This window comes from Coregonus lavaretus (genome assembly GCF_964263955.1).
Source record: "Coregonus lavaretus genome assembly, chromosome: 31".
Classification (NCBI taxonomy): domain Eukaryota; kingdom Metazoa; phylum Chordata; class Actinopteri; order Salmoniformes; family Salmonidae; genus Coregonus; species Coregonus lavaretus.
In genome coordinates this window covers 24,682,062-24,708,342 of record NC_140018.1, presented here as the reverse complement: position 1 = coordinate 24,708,342, position 26,281 = coordinate 24,682,062, and the positions used below count along the sequence as shown (strand labels likewise).

The 26,281-nt window shown below is 43.0% G+C and overlaps 1 protein-coding gene across 3 annotated transcripts in view; it reads right to left on the bottom strand.

Annotated features, from left to right (window-relative positions):
• The window catches only part of LOC311106918 (sodium/potassium-transporting ATPase subunit beta-1-interacting protein 2), a gene marked incomplete at both ends in the record, with an annotated part of 156,770 nt that overhangs the window by 17,985 nt on the left and 112,504 nt on the right, over positions 1–26,281 (bottom strand). The window contains one exon of one of the 3 annotated variants that reach the window (XM_084149308.1): positions 19,039–19,242. The exons of 1 other annotated variant lie outside the window; for it this stretch is intronic. In XM_084149308.1, the coding sequence (XP_084005434.1) occupies positions 19,039–19,242 (204 nt within the window). The remainder of the gene's footprint in view (positions 1–19,038; positions 19,243–26,281) is intronic. One more of the 3 variants, XM_084149309.1, reaches the window with a different exon arrangement.

Genomic DNA, 26,281 nt, shown 5'->3' with positions numbered 1-26,281 from the left:
CGGATGCTGGGGGTCAGACTGAGGTCAGTGTGTTAGTGGAGAGGAATGGACATTCTCAATGTCACAGAGGATTCAGTTAGACAGGAGGCCAGGCACAAGACAGTACTATAGATACCCACGTGGATAATGGGTGTGCCGTCCTCATATTCAGGCGCTGTTTGGAGTCTAAGGGCCATGCTGGCATGCAACCAGCTGTGTGTGCGTTCAGATTCATCATAGTGGCCAACATGGATTTTTTATCATCTGTGTTTATCGTTTAATCAGTTCATTTAACTAAATGCATAAAGACACATTAAGCTATTTTCTATTTAATTTCTACCCCGCCCTGCCAGATAAACAGACACAGTTGTAAATCAGAGCAACCCCAGACTTAAAATTCCAGGAATATCTCAAGGTCTCACCCTCATTTACTCTAAATAATGTGGCGCTCCTTCCTCCCCCTCTCTGTAGCAGGCTGGGAGCACAGGCCAACACTCACACAGATGCAATACATCTCCAGACTGTTCCATTTGCATAATACTGCGCCCTGATGTGAAGGACACATGCCACACACGATCCAGGTCCCACCACTCACACAATACACTGCACACTTTACCCATTAGGAGCACTGAGAAGGTGAGACAAAGGAGCTGTTTTCTGTTTGTCGCATGGGCGTGATTATCAGACATAAACACAACACACACACACACACACACACAAAGCTCCTCTGATTACCCAATGGCATCTCGTTTTGAACCGTGTCACAGGGCGTAAACCTAACTTGTCTCCTGTAAATAGAGAAGGGTATTCTTATGATAAAGGCTCATTTTTACACAAACTGTTTTACTCCGTAGGAAATACCACTGTGATGATGACTCCTGATGGTTGGTTAAAATTAGATTCTATACATCTGAATAATACATGCAGAGTTACTGAGGAAACCATTAATAATTGAGAATAAGTCTGGGAGCATGATTGATCTCAACGCAAGTATTATAAAGCCGCGTCTCCTCAGAATAAACAAAGAAACACTGCCATTCTATATTGTCTGGGTGGGAGTCTGAGACACACATCTCTACTATACAGCTTCATAACCATCACTTTCAAAAGGCAGCTTTGTCCAGTTGACTTTGAATATGACTGATTGCATTACTGTTCAAAGGCTGATTGAATCAGGAGCCTTATAAATGAATAGTCTCCTCTGTTGTGCAGCTGATAGCCACAACAATGAGTTAGTGGCATGTTTTGCACGGGTGCGATACTGATCGCATGCTGGCCTTATTATAGTTGGAGGGGTACTGTTGTATGCATGGATCACATGGAAATCACTGCTCAAAGGTCAAGGAGTATTGAGGCTGAGACAGAGGACTCTCCACTTTCAATCTATGTGCAGCACTTATGAAATTCAACAGGCATGACAATGCAATGTACTGTAGCAGGAGAGTGGTTTCAAAACGGTCCCATTCATTCTGAATGCACCAATTCAGCCAGGGAGCAACTGACTAGAAACATTCTCCAGCATTAGACTTTTTTCAGAAATGGGTTTCATATTGGTTGTTAGACATCAAATTCATACTGCGGCTATTGCATTTTGGAAACTAGATAATCTATACAACAGTGGGGGCTGCTGATAGGAGGATGGCTCATAATACTGTCTGGAATGGTGTGAATGGAATGGTATCAAACACATTCATGTAGTTGATACCATTCCATTCACTCTATTCCAGCCATTACACTCCATTCCAGACATTATTATGAGCCATCCTCCCCTCAGCAGCCTCCACTGCTATACAAAGTCTACAGATGTGAGCATGCTACTGCATGTGTTGAGATCCTGGATCTAGGGTTTTCACCTCCCCCTGCATCTCCCTTCCAACACCTCACATTTAACTATCTACAGTATTATAATCAGCTATTTTAATTCACCCAAGCATGTTAGGGATCGGCAGGGAAAACACAACTTCAAAGGTCCTTCATACAATTATTGATGTGGAGGACATTTCCAAGCTAAACTATTTCCTCATAAAAAGTGGGCACAACCCTGTAGTTTAATCCATTTCCAGGTGCTGATGTGGCATCAGTCAACCTATTTCTGTCTCAGTGTAGACTCCGATTTCAAACTGTGAGCGGCTCACTTTGTGCAAAAGGTAATTCACATGTCCTTGACTCCATCCTCCTGTGTTCCTTGGCTTGCTGCGGGTGACTTTGCTCCTTAGCATTTATAGACTGGGCAGAGCTGCTTAACATGCCAACAACTGGTTATTTGCAGCTACATCTCACAGCTTTCACCAGCAAACAGAATTTCAGTGGAACCTTAGCTTTTTACTGGGGTTGCATCCCCAGGAAATGGAAGCATGCTACAACACATCAAGGGTAAACATCTAAGTACATTGACTCCATTAAACCTTTTAAATAGGACAACTGCTGGCATACAGACTCTTGTAAAACCAGACCTGGCTCAGGGAAATGCTGATTGTATATATTTTTTGACATTTACAGAGTATGCTAAAGGTCCAATGTGTGTTTTATTACTCATCACAATAAAGCCAAGCGGCATTTCAGCAGTTCCTATAAAATTGAGCTTTCTGTTGGCCACATATCAGAGCGGTTGGGGGTAGATGCTGTGGATGGCAAGCTGATGCATCACTCTAAATGAGGTACTGCAAACACTGTGGGTAATACTGCGCAGCCAGGTTGAGGACAAGTGAAAGCGTTGCTGAAATGTTTCCCTAGTATTTAACCCCATACTGAGAAGAAAAAAGACTGGAGAACATTTGGAAAATGGGCCTGAGCAAATGTATTCAGGATTCATGATAATTCAATGATGGCAAAGCATCACCCCTCACACATTCACAACCATCAAAGACACTTTCATCTGCAAAGTATGCAGTAAGAACCCAGTAATGTAGTATTATTAGCCAATGTTTTTAAAAGCTACTGTGTTATTCTAATATAAGAGCAGTGGTGGAAAGTAAAAGTAAAGATACCTTAATAGAAAGTTACTCAAGGAAAAGTGAAAGTCACCCAGTAAAATACTACTTGAGTAAAAGTCTATAAGTAATTGGTTTAATTGCTAAAATATACTTACATTTCAAAAATAAAAGTATAAATCATTTCAAATTCCTTATATTATGCAAACCTACGGCACCATTTTCTTGTTTTTTAAATTTAAGGATAGCCAGGGGCACACTCCAACACTCAGTCATCTTTACAAACTAAGCATTTGTGTTTAGTGAGTCTGTCAGATCAGAGGCAATAGGGACGACCAGGGATGTTCTCTTGATAAGTGTGTGAATTTGACAATTGTTCTGTCCTGCTGAGCATTCAAAATGTAATGAGCACTTTGGGTGTCAGGGAATATGTATGGAGTATAAAGTACAATATTTTCTTCAGGAATGTAGTGAAGTAAAAGTAAAAGTTGTCAAAAATAGAAATAGTAAAGTAAAGTACAGATACCCCCTAAAAACTACTTATCTAGTACTTTAAAGTATTTTTACTTAAGCACTTTACACCACTGTATAAGAGTAACTCCCAAGTGCATGTCTCCTGGTGTAACTTTTTATATATTAATACATCAGTGTATCATTGTTTGACAGTTCATTTTTTATTCATTAAGTTCCATGTAATGTAGATAGAACTTTCATACTTTCAGCTGAGACCATTCTTGGGGTCTAATCGAAATAAACCTCTGTGTCTTCAATAATCTGCCAACCTTAGAGCAGAAAGCAATTCAGTTCTCTTCATTCTAACCCTCCTTGGGCGACCTACCGAGCTCTTCATCTGAATTACTCCCTACAGGAGAAGGAGTGGCTCCACAGCAAAGACCTCCTGAGCTTGTGCTGTGTGAGTTCCACATTGACATTGGTCTTGTTAGGTAGCTAAATTAACCATTTACTTCCTTAATCATGGCCAAGGGCCAAGCTCATTGACTTCTCTATTGAGTCTTCAGCTGGTGGGCATCATTGTATAAAAGGAGAGGAGGCAAAGTGGTCAAATGAAAGATTGGTATACTGTAGGCTGTAGCGTAAAACATTGTACATAATGGAGGAGGATTGAGTGTAAGTCCCAATGGCACCCTATTCCATATATAGTGCACTACTTTTGACCAGCCCCTGATCAAAAGTAGTGGACTGTAAGGAATAGGGTGCCATTTGGGACACAGACATACTCCTTTCCTCATTTGTGTGATTAGAAATACATTTTGTAATCAAAACGAGTGGTTCAATAATCACATGCTTGTAATTGAAAAAGTCAAAATTCAAATGAGGATGCTAAAAATGTCAAACCTGTCCAATAAATTCGACAAATCTTCTTGCTGAATCATAAATGCCCTCAAACAAGTTTACTTCTTAAATCATTGGCCGCAGTTTGCTAGAAAGAGGATGACAGGATTAATACAAAATAAACTTGCCTGAAAGAGTTTTGAGAAATTGAAACAATAAATATTTCAAGTAAGAAGATATCTTACACAAAGTAAGGAGAGATTCCACCAAACCAGATCATTCTGTCACATTGAGTATGTTCCAGAAGCCCTAAAATATTCAAATGTTTATTCTCAAAGAAGCCTGATGGTAAATACAAATAGCTCTATGTGGGGGGAAATGGATCTTGCCCTGTACCCCAGACAAATTACAAGCCAAATGTGAAGCTTTGGAAAACAGCACATAATTCAAATGAAAGTAAGATGTCTACGCAACAGGCAATCAATATTAAGTCGCTAGGTTAAAAATACATGAAGGATTATTCAACATTAGTCTGAAACTCTTGAGCAAACCTGGTAATGTACTTATGAAATATGCATATTTAGCAAAATCACTGAATGTTGAAAGAGTAGGTGGTTTAAACACATAGGTCATATTTTTTAAGTCATTCCCTAAATAAATTATTGATGATGATCTTTAACAATATTATATGCCCTGTATGGCTACCCTGCTATTTCTAGGGAATCCAAAGAGATAAATCAATGCATTGTATTGAGAGAGCTCTTTTACTCCAGGATAGCTGTTGCATTGTCCCAGTGTTACCAAACGATCAGAAATGAGACAGAAGTCCTCTTTTCCTGTGAGAATACTGTGATTCTCCAACGACACACATCAGACCCAATTTTCCACTTTCACAATTGAGAAGACACTTAACCATAGAGGAGAATGAGTCACTTTTTGGTAGTGTTACAGCACAATAAACACATGGGTGGTGGTTCCCTCCCACTCGCTTCTCTCCTCAAACACACAGAGATGCTTGTGAAGTGTTTGACCATTATTCCCCTTTTAAAGTTTCCCATTTCCTTTATACCTCAGAGGGAGACACATTTAAAATCCCACCAGCCAGGCTAACATGCCATGATGGCCAGATAGGATTGAATTGAGGAATCGCTTCCATTATCGCATATTTCTGTTTGCTGTGCACTCCTGTTGACAAAGAGTCAAGATTGAAACGGGAACCCTTCAACTCTGTTCAATAGGCTGGTTACGTGACATGGTTGTTGCATGTATGTTGACTGACAGAAGGTTAGGGTGGAATGACCTTTATTGGGTTTGCACTGCTTGGTAACACTACCCACACAGGAAAGGACTATTTGTTCTCATTGCCACCGGTCAGGGTTACAGGTATGGGTCTAAGGTAGACCATTAAAGGTACATTCCATATCCTTCTATCTATATTGATGCTGCTTCCACACATACCCACACACGACTACAGTATTAAATTGATGGAAGTGACCCAAGGTGGGTTAGCTAATGTGCTTTACCTCTGGCAAAGCATCTCAACATAGACAACTCTGCTTAATTGGTTCTGGTCTTATTGGCTAACCTTATTGGCTTTGCAGAGATACTTTCCTTCACTTGATAATCATTCATTATGTGGCCTTAACTCCCATATCCATTGTCCAGGGATTGATTGCTTGCTGTAAAAGCCAACTCTCTGAGCTAGGAGCATAATTGCTCTTTGTTTACTATAATGCATTCAGACATCTCCCCATTGATCTTGGCCAAAATACTGTTTGAATACCAAGCCTGGTCCTAGCCTCTGTAATGTACTGAGCCCTGAGAGCCTTGAGTAGATGCTTGTTTTGTATTCAAAGCATCAAGTCTCCAAATTAATGGCAAGCCAGCTAATATCAGTCTGCCAAGAAGATGGTAAAGCTGATGCTAGTTTTGACCTCTATGCAAGGAGGGGAATGCAAACAAATAATTTGCAAGGTAGTCTGGGATGCTCAATATACGCCTGACTATCAGTATATTTCTAATTGTAAAGTGTGATGCATCCATGTGAAGTTTGATAGATTGTATTTATAGATGTCCCATCTTTCCTCCTAAATATGAGGGTCATGGTGAAAAATTGGGAGGTCATAAGTGTACGGCCTGCGTGACTTCCTGATAATTGGTTTTTTGACCTCCCAAAGCCCTCAAGGAGTGAGTAATGGCTATTTTATAACACGTCAGATATATTTTCTTTCCCTGACGAGGCATAACGGGGTGAAGTGAAAGGTGCTATCCTGACAAATGCTGTGATAGACAACGGGATTTAAAGATCAACACAGTGGGAGGAGAGGAGAGAGGGAGGAGAAGGAGGAGAGTGAAGAGAGCTAGGGACTGGAGGGATAACATAGGAAGTGTGTGACAGAGGCAAGGTCAAATGCCTACTTAAGACTAAGCCGAATATCTCAACATAATTCAACACATTAAGAACATGTGTCAACACACTGTCATAGACATTTTTCATACACTGAGGCTGTTTGCTTTTTAGCCAAACACAATATATACCTATTGTGACAGTGGAGAGCTTACAAATAATCTGCCCCTTGTCAAAACATACGCGGCTGAGCTGAACGTCACTACAGTGTATCCTACATGTCACAATGATAGACAGCTATTTCTTATTACTCTGACAATGTTGTGTCGCGACCGAGGCTGTACACTGCTACTAACACAGTGTCAGTGTGTCACTACAATGCTTTCCCAAGAACAAAACTTTGAGATTGAAAATTGTATGGCAGTTGAGGTCTTTAAGCCTAGTGTTTCTATTCAAGCATAGACCTCTGCGTTTCAGAAAATGTTATTTTGTCTGTGGGATTGAGGCCACCATTTATTAAAATGACAGCCCAGCCCCAGCAGCATCAGTGCAGTGCTATCTCGCCCCTTTGTTCACTGCTAATAATCACCTCAGCGGTGTGGAGGCAGACTGATCATCTCCAGCTCTGTGATATGGGCGTCGTCGGCGTTGGGAGCAAAAGGCTCTCGTAATTAAAGCAGCTGAATGAAACACTGCATTCGCAGCTCACAGGGTCTCATCAAGCGGCGTCCCGTGTCGTTTCTGACATTTGAAATATAGGCGCCCGCTTTCGCCCTCCCTCATCGCCAATCTCGCTCTCTCTGGCTTTTCAGATGAGATGCTCCGACACTTCAGAGATCCTGACAATATCAGCTCCCCTGTCACTCAGCACAGGCCCACACCGTTATTCATTCAGCCACAACAACAAGCCCTTCTCACAGATAGAGGAGAACGAAGAGACACAGAGAAACAGACTACGAATAAGAAAAGAGAGAGAGAGAGACATGGGGAAAGGGGCCTGAGGTTGATACTGAAGCCTCTGGGATAACAACAGACTGACAGGTGTCTCCTGAATGATTTGCTAAGCTTGACTCTGTTTCAATACAACAATTAGTCTAAGATCGCATTTTTTAAAACATTTTAGTCATTTAGCAGACTTACAGTTAGTGAGTGCATACATTTTCCAATTCCGTGCGGCCATGGTCTCTGTGTGTGTCTTTAGGGACAGACGTAATGAGGCCAATTGATTTGGCCACTGTCAAAACTGATCCTAAGACATTCACTATTCACAGAACTGACAGCTTAAAAAATGGCTTTATATACATGCACAGGCGTGAAAGAGTTGTAGTCTTTGGCGAAGAAAAACTGATTGTCGAAAGAAGCGGAAATTGGAGCGAAGCACCTATCCTGGCTAAATTAATTGGATTTATCTATCAATGTGGCCTTTGCGTTTTGTTTAATTCGTATACTTCGAGATTCAGACAAAGACTAGGAAGAGGAAAAGCAAAGTGTTTTTCCTTCGCCGGTGCATCAGAGGAGCGGATTCCTCCGCCATAACTGATACCTCCTCCAATCCTCTTAAAATTACTTCTGACCAAATTGGCTTAGTGTTTGCTTTATATTTCCCAGAGAGCCCATTCGCCGGGTCTTCAATAGTGATTTCTCTAAAGATACACATCTTTCCATTCTGTTATCTTCTTTGAACAATAGCCATTGAAATGAACATTGAAGGCAGTGAGAGAGGCAGAGGTTCAGGTGCAGAATAGAAATGAATGTCTGAAGACAGCGAGACAGGGAGAGAGAGCAATTCTCATTCCATCATGACAGAAATGCCAAACAACAGGAAAATAAATGGAAATGGAATTGGTGGGATCATATGGAGAATAAAACACACAAGGTATTTCGACTACTCCCATTATAGATCACAGCAGCAAAGCAGAGATGGCATTGTTTAAACACTTGGGGGTTATGCTAATTCTCCCACTTAATCAACAGGCTAAATTCAGAGAACGGTAAATAATATCATGAAGAGCTTGACCATTAACCAGGCAAATACTAAGGGGTTTTCACCGTGCCTGAGTGATGGGTGAAAATATGAAGTGTACGGGTACGCTGTGCGTCCCTTTAATCTTGTAGCTAATGGACCCAGGCCTAAGCTCTTCTCTAAACAATTACACTCACATTCAAAGACCCACTTGGAATCCCTCACCAAAAAAACAGCAATAGTACCGTCAGAGGGCACTATGTAATTAAACAAGGTGTGATTCATTACAAGTGTCATTTAAAATATTCTCATAAGCACATCACCATAGCGGTGTTAATAGTCTCATTTATTAAAGTGTCTTCTGGCCGTGGGCTCAGGACGCCTGTTGTGTGTCTGTACAGGTTGGAGGATGTGACAGAGGAGTGGAAGGGGCTGTGGATTCCAACAGCTGTCTCCAGTAAGAAAGCATTATTCCTCCCAGTGTGTGTGTCTATGTGTGAGTATGAAATGTCTTTCTGGATATGGGGGCCTGGACACAATTGAAAGCTAAGGTTTGACAGTAAGTGGTACTAGCCAGGAGTTCAGCCTGCTACATATACTGCAGCCCTATAGCACCTGTCATCGGAGGCACCCGTCAATGGAAAAGTTTGCTCCTTTCTACAACTCCATAGAGCTGTGACTTTACTGCATATAAATGTGCAACTTTTAGTCGCAGCAATACAGTAGCACTGGCACTGACAGTTCATATCAGGGTTACTTCAATTACTCTCGCATTAAACCATGTCCTTGTCCAAACGCAGTCAGTGCACATGCTTTGAATAGACCAGTTAGTCATACCTTCATCATTCCTCATCTAACAATTTTGTTAGAGTGAACGTGGAAGCTCTTCTGATTCATGGCTCTCCTCCGGTCGACTGGCTGGCTGTTCTTAGAGAAACTGGCTCCGGGGCTCTGAGGCATCAGCCATGCTACTGTGTACTGGACACAGCTCATTTAGCCGCTTATCCAGCCATGTGAAATGGCCGCCTCTCTCTATCCCTCCTTTCCCCCTTGTCCCCCAGGTTCTCCCCTGGACCCCTGTGGTGTGTGCTGGATCTCTGATCTGTGGCTCTGTGCACTGCCTGGCCCTGACACCACTGTGCTCCTCTCCTCTGCTCTCTCCCAGTGTGGAAGAACAGAGAAATCTGCCTGGCAGCATATCAACGTCTTCCTGGCTGCACTCGTCATCTCCCAGAGGTTGACTGCAGATAATAACTGACAAGCAGCCATTCTTATAGACATAAAATCAGCACAGTAGCAAAACCAGTGAAAAAGAGATTGGATGGTCAGAGACCTACACTGTATATGTCAGCATACAGTATTACTTTACTGTACATTTTTATGGTGAACTGGGATGGCTTCTGTACAGTAACAGTAGGTGTGAGTTTTGTTTTCCACCATGGGAGAGTGCGCTGTGGCTCTTCTCATCCAGGGCTGCATTACACTAATAGGTTCATGCAGCAGACGATGGTGCATAGCAACACGGCAGGACCTCGCCATGGTACGGTGCTGAAGGTGAGACGGAGGACATTAATCACCCATAGTGTTAACCATAATCAGTGGTTCATCTCCCACTCAGTGCTGTGTGATTACACTCCCAGAGCAACCTTACCTACCACAGCATGGTGCACCACCGTGCTACCGAGCTGAAATATCCCACAAGGAACCCAATCAAGAGTGTCTTAACTGAAATGATTCTCGGTTCTTTTTCCACGATTACCTCAGAACATTAACCCATTCTCCATAGATAATGACATCCTATGGGGGTGGGAACAGAGTGTAATTGCAGATGGGATGTAGCGAAAGAACCGTGAGACATCACAGTTTCACCGAATCTCACAACCCTAGTGCTGAAAATACCATATGGTCCCTCAGCTAAGTGCCATCTACCCCAACAGTCTCATGTTGACAGCGTCACGGTGACCTCACTGCAAACTGCTTGGGCTGTCTTTATTACACTACTTTGGTAAAGGGTCACTGCGCCAATTAACATCTTAGTTATCTACCGTAGCTACTTGGCTGCCTGTCTGATGTTGACAGCAAAATAAAGTCCGTCAGAGCTTCACTCAGACAACAAAGACAGGGAGAACTAGAGGAGAGGAGAGTAGAGTAGAGTAGTAACATACAAAGATCCTCCACTGATTCCAATCCTTCCTCAGTCCCATTCACTGCAGGCTTCTCTGTACGACGCAGCTCTGTTTAATTACTTTGAGACGGAGGCTTCCTCATGGCGTAATGATGCGTACAGTCATACTAATGTCTAGGCTGGTTGTAAATGAACGGATGAGGCCCCTACATCAGTTCTCTGCTTTGAGAGAAACCTCATTAACAGAAGGTGCTGCTCTGTTGCTCTGATGCTAAAAAAGAGAGCAGCAGAAAAACAGTTAGACTTAGGGAACGTCTTCTGTCGGAGCCGAGGAAGCTGTCTAAAAAATACGTTGGTGGGTGCAATGCGTGCATGACAGGGAAATGCTTCCTCTGTAATCCTTATAATTATCTCTTTATGAGACCCGGGCAAGAAGAAAAAAGGAGTTGTCATCATTGTGGTTCACACAAGGAGGCTCTTTCACAGTGGCCCATTTTATAGATATTACTGAATTAGATTAACCTCCCGGGTTATTTTCATTAATACATATGAGATAAGAAATTATTACTTGGGTACTTTGTACCCTGTCAAATGACTGTACTTCAATGAAAGAAGAGGGACAACCAAAAGTTGTGGATCAATTGTGTTCTTGTCTGGCAGAGGGGGAAGGAGAGAATAGGAGAGGAGGAGAAGAGAGAGGATGGTTGTCTGTGCAGTTAACAGATCAAAGAGCCACTCATTCAGTTTGGGGGAAAGATAATGAACCAGTCATTTCTTTTCCTGAGATTCTCATGTGAGGAAACAAAGCCATTCATTATCCATTAAAGAGGTGCAGGGGAAAATTGACATTGTTTCCTCGTGCTGCCAGACACAATTAAACAGTCTTCCATCCATGTTGAACGTCTGAGATAGGAAAAGTGTGTCTGGGATGCAACTGTGCCTCGGAATGTTTCTCAGCCCAATTATGATGTCCGTCGCTAAGACTTCCAGTGCAACACAAAGCCGCTTACAGAGGGTACTCCGCTTGAATGGAGTATCGGAGGTAATTTAGCAAATTGATTCTAGATTCAGCCCAATGCTTTCCACTAAGCTAGTAAAAAGCTACGCAAAGACAATAGCAGCCGGAAGCTTACAATAAAAATACATTATGGCAGCATTGCACAGTTATTATGGGAATAACGGTATGTGTAATGCTGTGCTATTGTTTCTAACTCCATGATTTGCATAATTTCCAGTAGATACTGGACACTGTAGCCAGGTCTGCAGATTGAATGGCTGCAGACTTTGGCTCACAGCTATCAGTCATACTAACAAAGCACGACCCACAACTTCCCAAATGACTCCACTACAGAAGCTAGTGCTCTGAACCACTCTCAGGTCCAGGTTTTACTTTATATAACAGTACAGAACACACTTTGGACATAACTTTGGACTTTGACATAAAACTTTCAATGGATTTGGTCTCGCTCCAAGCTTATTTTAGCCTTTGAAATAAAAAGGTGCAGCGACTGACTCTCATTTATCCTCACAGAAACTTGTTTCTAGTCTATGCAAAAGTGATGTCGGTAACACTTAAAGTTGGCGCCTAAATATCAGAAAGAAGTATCAAACCATTGTATTATTATTGGGCTCCATGCAGCCTGTGTAGTAATGAAGAAGCCCTGTAAAACACCCTCGCTCATGCAGCTCAAAGGTTTTGCTGACACCGACACCCGTCTAGTCCCCTCGATATTTCAGGGAGAACTTTATTCAATCATTGTCATATTGATCCTGGCACCCAACATTCTCTTGACACCATGATAGTGAAACAGCTACTGTGTTTAGAAGACTAAGCGTTATTGAACTTGCAATAACTCCAATCATTTTCTACATAATATCTGACAGGCTCTAAGCATATTTCTCACTGGGGTTTGGAATTATGTTATGTATCTATTCTACTGTACTGCAAGAGAGACTTGCTGAACGAGTGATGGAATATACTGTAGACTCAATGCACAGATCTTGTTTGATGTACAGTACCATTCAAAAGTTTGGACACACCTACTCATTCCAGTTTTTTTATTTATTTGTACTATTTTCTACATTGTAGAATAATGGTGAAGACATCAAAACTATGAAATAACACATCTGGAATCATGTAGTAACCAAAAAAGGATTAAACAAATGTGAGATTCTTCAAAGTTGCCAGCCTTTGCCTTGATTACAACTTTGCACACTCTTGGCATTCTCTCAACCAGCTTCATGAGGTAGTCACCTGGAATGCATTTCAATCAACAGGTGTGCCTTGTTAAAAGTGAATTTGTGGAATTTCTTTCCTTCTTAATGCGTTTGAGCCAATCAGTTGTGTTGTGACATGGTAGTGTCCCGAGTGGCGCAGTGGTCTAAGGCACTGCATCGCAGTGCTAGCTGTGCCACTAGAGATCCTGGTTCGAATCCAGGCTCTGCTGTAGCCGGCCGCAACCGGGAGACCAATGGGGCGGCGCACAATTGGCCCAGCGTCGTCCAGGGTAGGGGAGGGAATGGCCAGCAGGGAGGTAGCTCTGTTGGTAGAGCATGGCGTTTGCAACGCCAGGGTTGTGGGTTCGATTCCCATGGGGGGCCAGTATGAAAAAAAAAAAAAAAAAAAGAATAATGTATGCACTAACTATAAGTCGCTCTGGATAAGAGCGTCTGCTAAATGACGTAAATGTAAATGTAAAATGTAGTGGTGGTATATGGAAGATAGCCCTATTTGGTAAAAGACCAAGTCCATATTATGGCAAGAACAGCTCAAATAAGCAAAGAGAAACGACAGTCCATCATTACTTTAAGACATGAAGGTCAGTCAATCCTCAACATTTCAAGAACTTTGAAAGTTTCTTAAAGTGCAGTCGCAAAAACCATCAATCACTATGATGAAACTGGCTCTCATGAGGACCGCCACAGGAAAGGAAGCCCCAGAGTTACCTCTGCTGCAGAGGAGAAGTTAATTAGCATTAACTGCACCTCAGATTGCAGCCCAAATAAATGCTTCACAGAGTTCAAGTAACAGACACATCTCAACATCAACTGTTGCATAAATCAGGCCTTCATGGTCGAATTGCTGCAAAGAAACCACTACTAAATGACACCAATAAGAAGAAGAGACTTGCTTGGGCCAAGAAACACGAGTAATGGACATTAGACCGGTGGAAATCTGTCCTTTGGTCTGATGAATCCAAATTTGAGATTTTTGGTTCCAACCGCCGTGTCTTTGTGAGACGCAGAGTAGGTGAACGGATGATCTCCGCATTTGTGGTTCCCACCGTGAAGCATGGAGGAGGAGGTGTGATGGTGCTTTGCTGGTGACACAGTCAGTGATTCATTTAGAATTCAAGGCACACTTAACCAGCATGGCTACCACAGCATTCTGCAGCGATACGCCATCCCATCTGGTTTGCGCTTAGTGGGACTATCATTTGTTTTTCAACAGGACAATGACCCAAAACACACCTCCAGGCTGTGTAAGGGCTATTTCATCATATGACCTGGCCTCCACAATCACCCGACCTCAACCCAATTGAGATGGTTTGGGATGAGTTGGACCGCAGAGTGAAGGAAAAGCAGCCAACAAGTGCTCAGCATTTGTGGGAATTCCTTCAAGACTGTTGGAAAAGCATTCCTCATGATCTGGTTGAGAGAATGCCAAGAGTGTGCAAAGCTGTCATCAAGGCAAAGGCTGGCTATTTTGAAGAATCTAAAATCTAAAATCTATTATGATTTGTTTAACACATTTTTAGTTACTACATGATTCCATATGTGTTATTTCATAGTTTTGATGTCTTCACTATTATTCTACAATGTAGAAAATAGTAAAAATAAAGAAAAACCCTTGAATGAGTAGGTGTGTCCAAACTTTGACTGGTACTGTAAGTGCAATAGTCCCAACAGTAGACGGAGCATATGATGCGCTAAAGGGAACAATGATCATCCACCTTCTCACGATTGTTTTCAATCAAAACAATGTAAGTGTTCGGTTTATGACTGAAAAGTTTATAATATGCAGAGTAAAATACATTGAGATGCTTATAACACAGTGTCAGTTGGGTGCTGATAAAGTTTAAGAATAGTTCTAACTCCAGGCAGGTAAAGTATCGGGTGGTTATCTTTCACACACTGGGGGAGAGAACGTATTCTCCTGGGATCTCTCTATGGGGAACCTCGACATGACCATTGACACAGCAACAACACCCTGCTCTGTTTCATCAACATTCCCCTAATTACACGCCATACATTAAGTCATTATGAAATATCCTGGTGCATTGTGGGAATCTCCTGCTCACACTGAGAGCCTGGGGACTATAATTACAAGTGGCGGGAGAGAGAGAGGGAAAGAAAGATACACTGGGGACAGTTTTCCCTACACACACAGACACTCTGGAGGAGAACAGAGGAAAAACCAATCGTCAATAAGGGAATTGCGTTTCCCCTACCTCCCCCTGGGATGGCCCACTGCCAAGCCACTAAAAGCTGCCGCCAGGCCTAAGCCTGCACTTTCAGAAAGATGAAGAGTTGTTTTCAATTTTCTGCCTTATAATATTGCTGCAAGGCCATTAGTCACTACAGTAGTAGACAAAATAATGTGTGTTTCACATCCCATTGGCATGTCTCAGCATTGATGACTGTGCACAGGCACATGATTAACTTCTTCATCCATTACCTCATATCACAGGTAGACAGCCTCACTAAACTGAAAACAATATGAACATTTCTGTGCAATATATCATGGTTCACCAGGGTATCATCATCATAGCCCAAATATAAAAGCCTCTTCATGTGAAACAAGGTCAGTCTACAGTCTTCCAACTCCAACAAAAACAGTCCCACATGCCCAGAGCCGAGGCTCCATCCCATCCCCCTGCTGAGATGAGAGGGAGTGTAGCGGGTAGACTAGCAGCCAGACTAGGCCTACATACAGGTAACTGACAAAATAAAGGAAACACTTGAGTAAATGAGGGATACTAAGTATATTGAAAGCAGGTTCTTCCACACAGGTGAGGTTCCTGAGTTAATTAAGCAATTAACATCCCATCATGCTTAGGGTCATGTATAAAAACACTCAGTCGCCCATTATTTTGGCTACCATGGCTAGAAGAAGAGATATCAGTGACTTTGTCACGGATTCTGCCGAGGATGCTCCTCCTCCTTGCTCGGGCAGGCCTCGAACGTTCGTCGTCCACGGAGCTCAGTGTAAGGCGCCTAGACACCTGCCCAGAGGGAAGTTACAACCTCTACCCGTTCCACAACGGCCGTGGTCTCACCTATCGGTGGACTTTGTCATGGACCTTCCCCCCTCCCAGGGGAATACCACGATCTTGGTCGTTGTGGATCGGTTTTCTAAGGCCTGCCGTCTCATTCCAATGCCAGGTCTCCCTACAGCCCTACAAACGGCCAACGCCTTGTTTACCCACGTCTTCCGGCACTACGGGGTGCCTGAGGATATAGTGTCTGATCGGGGTCCCCAGTTCACCTCTAGAGTCTGGAGGGCGTTTATGGAACGTTTGGGGGTCTCGATTTGCCTTACCTCGGGTTTTCACCCTGAGAGTAATGGGCAGGTGGAGAGAGTAAACCAGGATGTGGGTAGGTTTCTGAGGTCCTATTGCCAGGACCGGCAGGAGGAGTGGTCGGGGTATATCCCCTGGGCAGAGATAGCCCAAAACTCACTTCGCCACTCCTCCACTAATCTTACTCCTTTTCAGTGTGTGTTGGGGTATCAGCCGGTCCTGGCACCCTGGCATCAGAGCCAGATCGAGGCTCCTGCGGTAGATGAGTGGTTTCGGCGCTCGGAGGAGACATGGAACGCTGCGCATGTCCATCTGCAGTGGGCTATCAGTAGACATAAGGCGAGCGCCGATCGCCACCGCAGTGAGGGTCCAGTTTATGCACCTGGAGATCGGGTCTGGCTCTCGACTCGAAACCTGCCCCTTCGCCTGCCCTGCCGGAAGCTGGGTCGGCGGTTTGTGGGGCCATTTAAAGTCCTGAGGAGATTGAACGAGGTATGTTATAGGTTACAACTGCCCATAAATTACCGCATTAACCCCTCGTTCCATGTGTCTCTCCTCAGGCCGGTGGTAGCTGGTCCACTCCAGGAGAATGAGATACGAGAGGCTCCTCCGCCCCCACTAGACATCGAAGGGGCTCCGGCGTACTCAGTCCGTTCCATCGTGGATTCGAGACGTCGGATGGGGGGTCTGCAGTATCTCGTGGAGTGGGAGGGGTACGGTCCGGAGGAACGGTGCTGGGTCCCTAGGAGGGACATCCTAGATCCCTCCCTCTTGACGGAGTTCCACCGGAGTCATCCGACTCGCCCTGCTCCGCGTCCTCCTGGCCGTCCCCGAGGCCGGGGTCGGCGCACGGCTGGGGCCGCGCGTCAAGGGGGGGGGGGGGGGGGGTACTGTCACGGATTCTGCCGATGCTGCTCCTCCTCCTTGCTCGGGCAGGCTCGAGATCTTTAGGTTTCTTGGCAATTTCTCGCCTGGAATAGCCTTCATTTCTCAGAACAAGAATAGACTGACGAGTTTCAGAAGAATGTTCTTTGTTTCTGGCAATTTTGATCCTGTAATCGAACCCACAATTGCTGATGCTCCAGATACTCAACTAGTCTCAAGAAGGCCAGTTGTATTGCTTCTTTAATCAGCACAACAGTTTTCAGCTGGGCTAACATAATTGCAAAAGGGTTTTCTAATGATCAGTTAGCCTTTTAAAATGATAAACTTGGATTAGCAAACACAACGTGCAATTGGAACACAGGACTGATGGTTGCTGATAATGGGCCTCTGTACGCCTATGTAGATATTCCATTAAAAATCTGCCGTTTCCAGCTACAATAGCCATTTACAACATTAAAAATGTCTACACTGTATTTCTGATCAATTTGATGTTATTTTAATGGACAAAAAAAATGATTTTCTTTCAAAAACAAAACTTTTGAACGTTAGTAATGCAGTAATTTTGCTCTGATTTGTCATCCTAAGGGTCCCAGAGATAAACTGTAGCATAGTTTTGTTTGATAAAATCCATTTTTATATTCAAATGTAGGAACTCGGTTCTACTGTTTGAACCCCTGCTGTCTCTGGCTCCACATCCACCCCGCCCAGCCATCTAGATGTGTGAAAGTTAGTGTATAAGCTAATTATCCATCATGCATGACATTCCTGGGAGTGTGTAAACTTACATTTTGTATTTCCATATCATTTTTGTATGTTCTATATAGTTATGTACTTGAAAATGTATCAATTGACCAATTCGGCACATTTGGGCAGACTTGATACAAAATAGTCCAGTATTGCAACGCTTCACTGGATCAACCTGAAACTTTGCACACACACTGCTGCCATCTAGTGGCCAAAATCTAAATTGTGCCTAAACTGCAATATTATATTGTGGCCTTTCTCTTGCATTTCCAAGATGATGGAACAAAAGAACAAAAAAAAATATGTTTTTTTGTTTGTATTATCATTTACCAGATCTAATGTGTTATATTCTCCTACATTAATTTCACATTTCCACAAACATCAAAGTGTTTCCTTTCAAATGGTATCAAGAATATGCATATCCTTGCTTCAGGTCCTGAGCTACAGGCAGTTAGATTTGGGTATGTCATTTTAGGCGAAAATTGAAAAAAAAGGGTGTGATCCTTAAGAGGTTAAAGTGACTATGCATAGATAATAAACAGAGAGTAGCAGCAGCGTAAAAGAGGGGGTGATTAGCTGTTCAGAAGTCTTATGGCTTGGGGGTAGAAGCTGTTAAGAAGCCTTTTGGACCTAGACTTGGCGCTCCGGTACCATATGCCGTGCGGTAGCAGAGAGAACAGTGCATGACTAGGGTGGCTGGAGTCTTTGACAATTTTTAGGACCTTCCTCTGACACCGCCTGATATAGAGGTCCTGGGTGGCAGGAAGCTTGGCCCAAGTGATGTACTGGGCCATACGCACTACCCTCTGTAGTGCCTTGAGGTCGGAGGCCGAGCAGTTGCCATACCAGGCATTGATGCAACCAGTCAGGATGCTCTCGATGGTGCAGCTGTATAACCTTTTGAGGATCTGAGGACCCATGCCAAATCTTTTCAGCCTCCTGAGGGGGAATAGGCTTTGTTGTGCCCTCTTCACAACTGTCTTGGTGTGTTTGGACCATGATAGTTTGTTGGTGATGTGGACACCAAGGAACTTGAAGCTCTCAACCTGCTCCACTACAGCCCCGTCGATGAGAATGGGGGCGTGCTCTGTCCTCTTTTTCCTGTAGTCCACAATCATCTCCTTTGTCTTGATCACGTTGACACTTTATTATGTTGATGTTTCCTTTATTTTAGCAGTTACCTGTAGATGAGAGAGAGGGTAGCTGGTAGCAGGCAGAGACAAACATATAGAGAGGCCTACTATACTTACAGCCAGGAGGATCTGCAGGGAGCTGTGGGCCACCTCCACATACTGGTACTCCAGCAGACAGCCTGCGATGCTGATGTAGCGGTGGTCCTCTGGGGCCCAGGATGGAGGGGGGGTGACCGGGGTCACCCTGCAGCCTGGACCGTTCTCCATCCACCAGGACCGGTGCATAGAGATGTTGAAGGTCATGATCAAGTCACTGTCCTGCTGGCAGAAAGGAGAGAGAGAGAGACCATATTAGAGACACATATTTCCCTCAGATTACAGAGATCCACAAAGAATTCGAAAACAAACCCAATTTTGATAAACTCCCTTATCTACTGGGTGAAATACCACAGTGTGCCATCACAGCAGCAATATTTGTGACCTGTTGCCACAAGAAAAGGGCAACCAGTGAAGAACAAACATATTTATGTTTATTTCCCCATTTGTACTTTAACTATTTGCACATTGTTACAACACTGTATATATACATAATATTACATTTGAAATGTCTTTATTCTTTTGGAACTTTTGTGAGTGTAATGTTATTGTTAATATTTATTATTTATTTCACTTTCGTTTACTATCTACTTCACTTGCTTTAACAATGTTAACATATGTTTCCCTTGCCAATAAAGCCCTTAAATTGAATTGAGTTGAGAGAGAGAAAGAGAGAGAGAGAGAGAGGTGTGGGGGGGCGAAAAAAGTATTTGATCCCCTGCTGATTTTGTATGTTTGCCCGCTGACAAAGACGTGATCAGTCTATAATTTTAATGGTAGGTTTATTTCAACAGTGAGAGACAGAATAAGAACAAAAAAAATCCAGAAAAACGCATGTCAAAAATGTTATAAATTGATTTGCATTTTAATGAGGGAAATAAGTATTTGACCCCTCTGCAAAACATGACTTAGTACTTGGTGGCAAAACCCTTGTTGGCAATCACAGAGGTCAGACATTTCTTGTAGTTGGCCACCAGGTTTGCACACATCTCAGGAGGGATTTTGTCCCACTCCTCTTTGCAGATCTTCTCCAAGTCATTAAGGTTTCGAGGCTGACATTTGGCAACTCGAACCTTCAGCTCCCTCCACAGATTGTCTATGGGATTAAGGTCTGGAGACTGGCTAGGCCACTCCAGGACCTTAATGTGCTTCTTCTTGAGCCACTCCTTTGTTGCCTTGGCCATTTGTTTTGGGTCATTGTCATGCTGGAATACCCATCCACGACCCATTTTCAATGCCCTGGCTGAGGGAAGGAGGTTCTCACCCAAGATGTGACGGTACATGGCCCCGTCCATCGTCCCTTTTGATGCGGTGAAGTTGTCCTGTCCCCTTAGCAGAAAAACACCCCCAAAGCATAATGTTTCCACCTCCATGTTTGACGGTGGGGATGGTGTTCTTGGGGTCATAGGCAGCATTCCTCCTCCTCCAAACACGGCGAGTTGAGTTGATGCCAAAGAGCTCGATTTTGGTCTCATCTGACCACAACACTTTCACCCAGTTCTCCTCTGAATCATTCAGGTGTTCATTGGCAAACTTCAGACGGCCCTGTATATGTGCTTTGTTGAGCAGGGGGACCTTGCGGGCGCTGCAGGATTTCAGTCCTTCACGGCGTAGTGTGTTACCAATTGTTTTCTTGGTGACTATGGTCCCAGCTGCCTTGAGATCATTGACAAGATCCTCCCGTGAAATTCTGGGCTGATTCCTCACCGTTCTCATGATCATTGCAACTCCACAAGGTGAGATCTTGCATGGAGCCCCAGGCCGAGGGAGATTGACAGTTCTTTTGTGTTTCTTCCATTTGCGAATAATCGCACCAACTGTTGTCACCTTCTCACCAAGCTGCTTGGTGATGGTCTTGTAGCCCATTCCAGCCTTGTGTAGGTCTACAATCTTGTCCCTGACATCCTTGGAGAGCTCTTTGGTCTTGGCCATGGTGGAGAGTTTGGAATCTGATTGATTGATTGCTTCCGTGGACAGGTGTCTTTTATACAGGTAACAAGCTGAGATTAGGAGCACTCGCTTTAAGAGTGTGCTCCTAATCTCAGCTCGTTACCTGTATAAAAGAAACCTGGGAGCCAGAAATCTTTCTGATTGAGAGGGGGTCAAATACTTATTTCCCTCATTAAAATGCAAATCAATTAATAACATTTTTGACATGTGTTTTTCTGGACTTTTTTGTTGTTATTCTGTCTCTCACTGTTCAAATAAACCTACCATTAAAATTATAGACTGATCATTTCTTTGTCAGTGGGCAAACGTACAAAATCAACAGGGGATCAAATACTTTTTTCCCTCACTGTTGGTACTACTGTACTGTAGATCAGGGGTGTGGGGAAAGGGGACAACATTAATATTGAGGTGACATTCATATTGAGCTATTTTTTATAGAAATGATAGATAGTTTAGTAAGTTTTGAGTGTATGTGACTCGTTTTAGGAAACTAGCCGTATGTCGCGCGTCACTACTTCACAGGAGCGCCATTTGGACATAAACTTTGTTTTTAATCAAAATGTGTTTTTTGGCAGAAATGCCTTCTGGAACATGTGAACTTTAATGTGCCTTAATAACAAACGTATATGCCATCTGTAAATACGAATACATTTGTTAAATTACGAGTCTAGTTGGTTTAGCCATGGAAAAAGACAGCAACCTTCCCGCTAGCCATGATTGGCTGAGATAATGAGTGGGCTAGACATGCCAAGAGGTGAGTTTGGATTGGTCTGGCATGAAGCACGCTTCTGTCTATAATACGAGCTGGTCAGTATGTGTAGGTAATCCTTTCTAACGTGGCTTTTTAAAAAGATATCACGTAGTAGAACTGCATAAGTGTTGCTCTACACTTTCTGGCGGATAGCTAAGGAGATGGAGAAAATTCTGCCGTTTCATTGCAAATATGAACACGAAAAAAGTAGAAAAAGTAGAAAAAATAAAACACAGAAGGCTCCGGATTACATCTTCAAACTAAGGGCAACCATGGCATCCATGACAGAGAGGGAGAAGCGTCCATCCATGTATGCGGGTAAGAGAGTCTAGCTAGCTACATTTTCAGATATTACACATTTCTAATTTTGTCAGAAAGTTGTTTTCATTTCAAGTTAAAGTGTACTGTTAGCTAGCTAACTTACGTTAGCTGGCTGGCTAGCTAGCTAACGTTACATGTATGATCTGTGTAGTAATATTATTCGTATCTCAGAGCCATTTGCATTGTTAGTTATAGCCTAATGCTAGCTAGCTAACATTCAACCTGTTTGGTTAGCTACCTGCAGATTCATGCAGGGTAGTAATATTATGAGTTGGGATTATGGTTCTTAGTTTAGCTAGCAAGATACTTGTTTAAACAAAAGACTCCACTATGCAATTAACTATTTCAATAGAATGTTTATGATGTCACTGCGACAACTGTCGATAGATGTAGCTGGTAAATTCACTCTGGCTATCTACTCCGATTTCAGAGTGCTCTCGTCTGAGTGTGCCAGAGCGCAGAATAACTGACGAATTTACAAACGCTCAACACTCGTTGAATATGGCTGGTGTCAGTAAACGTTGGTAAAAAAAAGTGTATTTACATTGTTGCCAGCAGCACAGTTGCAGTCACCAATGCTCTGGATAACATAAAAACACCCTAACCAGCTCTGCTAGGGAGAGTAAAATGGTCAGAGTGAGCTGTTCTCTCATTTGTGTCTGGAAGTAGCTAGCAAGTTAGCCAGTTAGCTTGGGTGCTTGACTGCTGTTGTTAGGTCAGAACGCTTGGATCAACCCTACTTTTCGGCCAGAGCGTCCAGTGTGCGCTCTGAGAGCGAAACGCTCTGAATTTACGAACGGCCAATCTGACAAGCTCTGATATTACAAACGCCCAGAGCACACTCTGGCACTCCAGATTAAATTTACGAACACACCCGTAGTATAAACCAGCCTTTAGTCTTGAAATCTTTGGTTGTTTAGTACATAGCCTCACATGTGAATCCTTAAAGAGATGGGTGGGGCTAAAGCTTAAAAGGGTGTGAACGATGCTGAATGGGTGTAGACAAAGAAGATAAGTGATTTTTACAAGTTACAAGTTTATCAACTTTCAAAGCAGAATTACTTTCCCATTGTTCCTCAACTGTAGTGTATGATATACCATTTTCTAGCTCTGAGTCTCTACTTTTATCCAATGTAAAAAACACCATTTCAAATGTTGCTACATTAGACTGAATCTAGCTGGTCGGTCACATATCTACAATGGATTTTCTATTGTAGGTGTTCAGCTACTACCGATGCTTTCCCCTGCAATAGTGGAGTCAGTGCAATTATGTGCTCAAGCTTAAGCACGATTACACCTCAGTCAGTCTGACAGTGATTTAACAACGCAGGTCAAACACCCAGCGCTCCACAATATTCTAATCAAGCTAAAATGTGTTTGTTGGCATGGAACAATGGCTAAAAGGATGAAAAACCTCACCTCTGTAACTTCTCTACGCTACCACTTCCCTACTCTTTAAAAAGGCTGCATTGCCTATAGGAGGTTGAGATTCTAATTTAATTCAATGTGTATTTTACTTTCATGAATGAGCCTATTATGAAATTTGTTTTAAAGAATCATCTATCATTCTAGAGTGGAAAAAGCATTGAGCTAGTGCTGCTTTGGTAATGTTTTCAGTTAAGTTAAAAGCTTCGCTTAACATGTTGCAACACAATTATTTTCCCGGCGTCTTGGAAGGCTATTAATTCTGAGCAGAACAAGACTACACAGAGAGTAAAACTGAGCCAACATGCATTCAGCTTTTGTATGCCATTAATTCTACTATCACGTGACGGAAGAAAGGGTTAGGGTTAGGGTTTTTCTGTGCCATTTCCAGTGCTAGCGATCCAAGCGCTGGTGTAGGAAAGTAGTCGTGAAACCCTGGGTCATTTGAGTCATCACCAACTATACAAGCTGAGGATAATTCTAGTGGGTACTGAGCGAGAAGTGTGCATGCACACATCCTAAAGCTATAACAAATGAAGAGGGAATAAAACATTCACAAAATCCATCTCAGAAATGGTACATCTAGCTCCCTAACCTCTACCCTGTTCTCACACCTACGAACCCATGACTGAATATATTCGATGCACACATTATCAGCCTGTGCTAAACTCTCCCTAAAGACCTGCATTTTGACATTTCAACTCACATTTAAGAGCACTGCTTAAATCAGACAAGTGTGCCTTCCAGCCCTAGATGTCCTATTGCCCGCTCTGCAGTGTATCGGATATTTTAGCATAAAACTTTGGTTATTGGCATTGAGACAAACATTCCGTCTCACTTACAAAGCCAAGTAACACCACCCAATTTACTTTCTTCCTACCAACACTTGTCAACCAGCTCCCACTTTTCTTTTCTCCTGCAGAATAGAATGAGTCATCTGGGGGATTGGTGTCAGTGGCATTATTGCCTGTTGTTTAAAGGCCATATCAAGATCTATCACTCCTCTGCCTCAAGAAATGGTGCCAGTGTTTGTCCACAGCAGGATGTGGGTGTTGTGATAAACTGCTTTTAATTCATCTTGAAATACACATCAGGGGGAGACGTTTTGCTGGAGCCTTGCCAAACAACACACCCACAGCATCTTTTTTATCTGCTTGTTTGTCTCATTGAGGAGTGGGTATTGATGCAACAGGCTCTCTAATACAATCAGACACTCAAGGCCTTATCCAGTAGGTCTAGTGCCAGACTGCTCAACTATTTCAGATTGTAATTACATAACAATCCACATTGTGGACTAACAAATACATGAAATACATTAAAGAAATGTGAAAACGCTTGTAACTTGCTGAGTACTTGACCTGTGATACCACAATTGCCTGCTCTAATGTGCAATCTTATGTACAGTCGTCCTAAACACACTTGAAGGACTAGCACACCTCTGCCTGTCCCCTAGCACTGAGAGCAGACCGGCTCGGTGCCTCATGCCGTTTGACAGGTGTGCCTCCTCGTATGAAGACAGACAAGTGGTAAATAAAGACTGCTAGACGTGAAGAGAAGAAGAGGACGCCAGTCCTGTAATGAACGCCAGTCGTGTGGATAAACAACATCCATCACCAGTCAAATTGCGGGATAGAATGAGTGGTGAGCGTTCAGCTCAGCTCATCACTGTTCCATCTTCAGTAATACAGGGCTGCCTGCCTTACTAGCAGTCAAACACTTTTCCACTACCCTCGGACTGACTGTCAGAGTGGTTCAGCATAATTTGGAACCAGTACAAGGACAGTGTGAGAGTTGGGTGTCACTGAGAGTTGACTGGTTGTTATTACTCCTCCTAAATAGTAAGGTGATGATGACTGGGCTTGTTGTCGTTGTCCATACTTGATGACTGATAAAGGATAGACTAACACATCCCTGATAACTAAGTAGAAGAAACTAAGTCACCAGAGAATCAGCCATATGCAGTATCTATCTTAAATCTGAAGGGAACAAAGAAAAGTATTAAAGGAGGCTTTACTTTGCTGTCTACGTCCCTGTGGGTTCTGTTTTTAGGGCTTTGTACTGTCTTGCTGTTTCATCAGCCAGAGAATCCTTAGAAAGCCAGAATGAATTCAATGAATTCAAATAGGCTACAACCTTTCAAATATTACATTGATTGAGCATCAAAAGCACTGACACTACAAAGGCCTACAAAATTGGATGGGTACACTTTTATGAGAGTGGTATCTGAGTGAGTTATTCTGTAGATATATTTTAGACACCACCAGTACATTCCTGCAACAGTACTTTCAAGGTATACAAAACATGCTTCGCTAGCCCTGGTTGGGGGGACTTGGTTGTTTGAACACAAAAGAGGGACAGTCACACTGCTAAGCACAACAGCCAGCTATGAAAGAGACCCAGATGTTCCACACTAAAGGACTAGGAACATTTCTCATTCTTTCCATGGTAGCAGGGGGGCAAAATTCCCTGCAGCGCACAGGAAGAGCTCGAGAGAGCAGCTTTTCTATATTTAAAGACTTCAATCCAAATTCTAGAGGCGCTTAAGTGGAAGACTGTTCTGACAATACTAACAGGAAGGAAGAATGTCCTCTCTCCTTTCACAATATGCTGATTTACAATTGAATGCCTATCGAAGTCAGCATGAAGTACAGTATGAGACAGAAAAAAAAAATCTATTAAAATACCACTAAACAATCCCGGGTGTGTCTTTGAATTTAATTCCTGCTACGCAGCGCTTAGTACGCTTTCTGTAGGAATGTTCGAGGGGTGACTCATTATAATCAGAACTGGGGAATGACATTGAGAGAAAGCAATCTG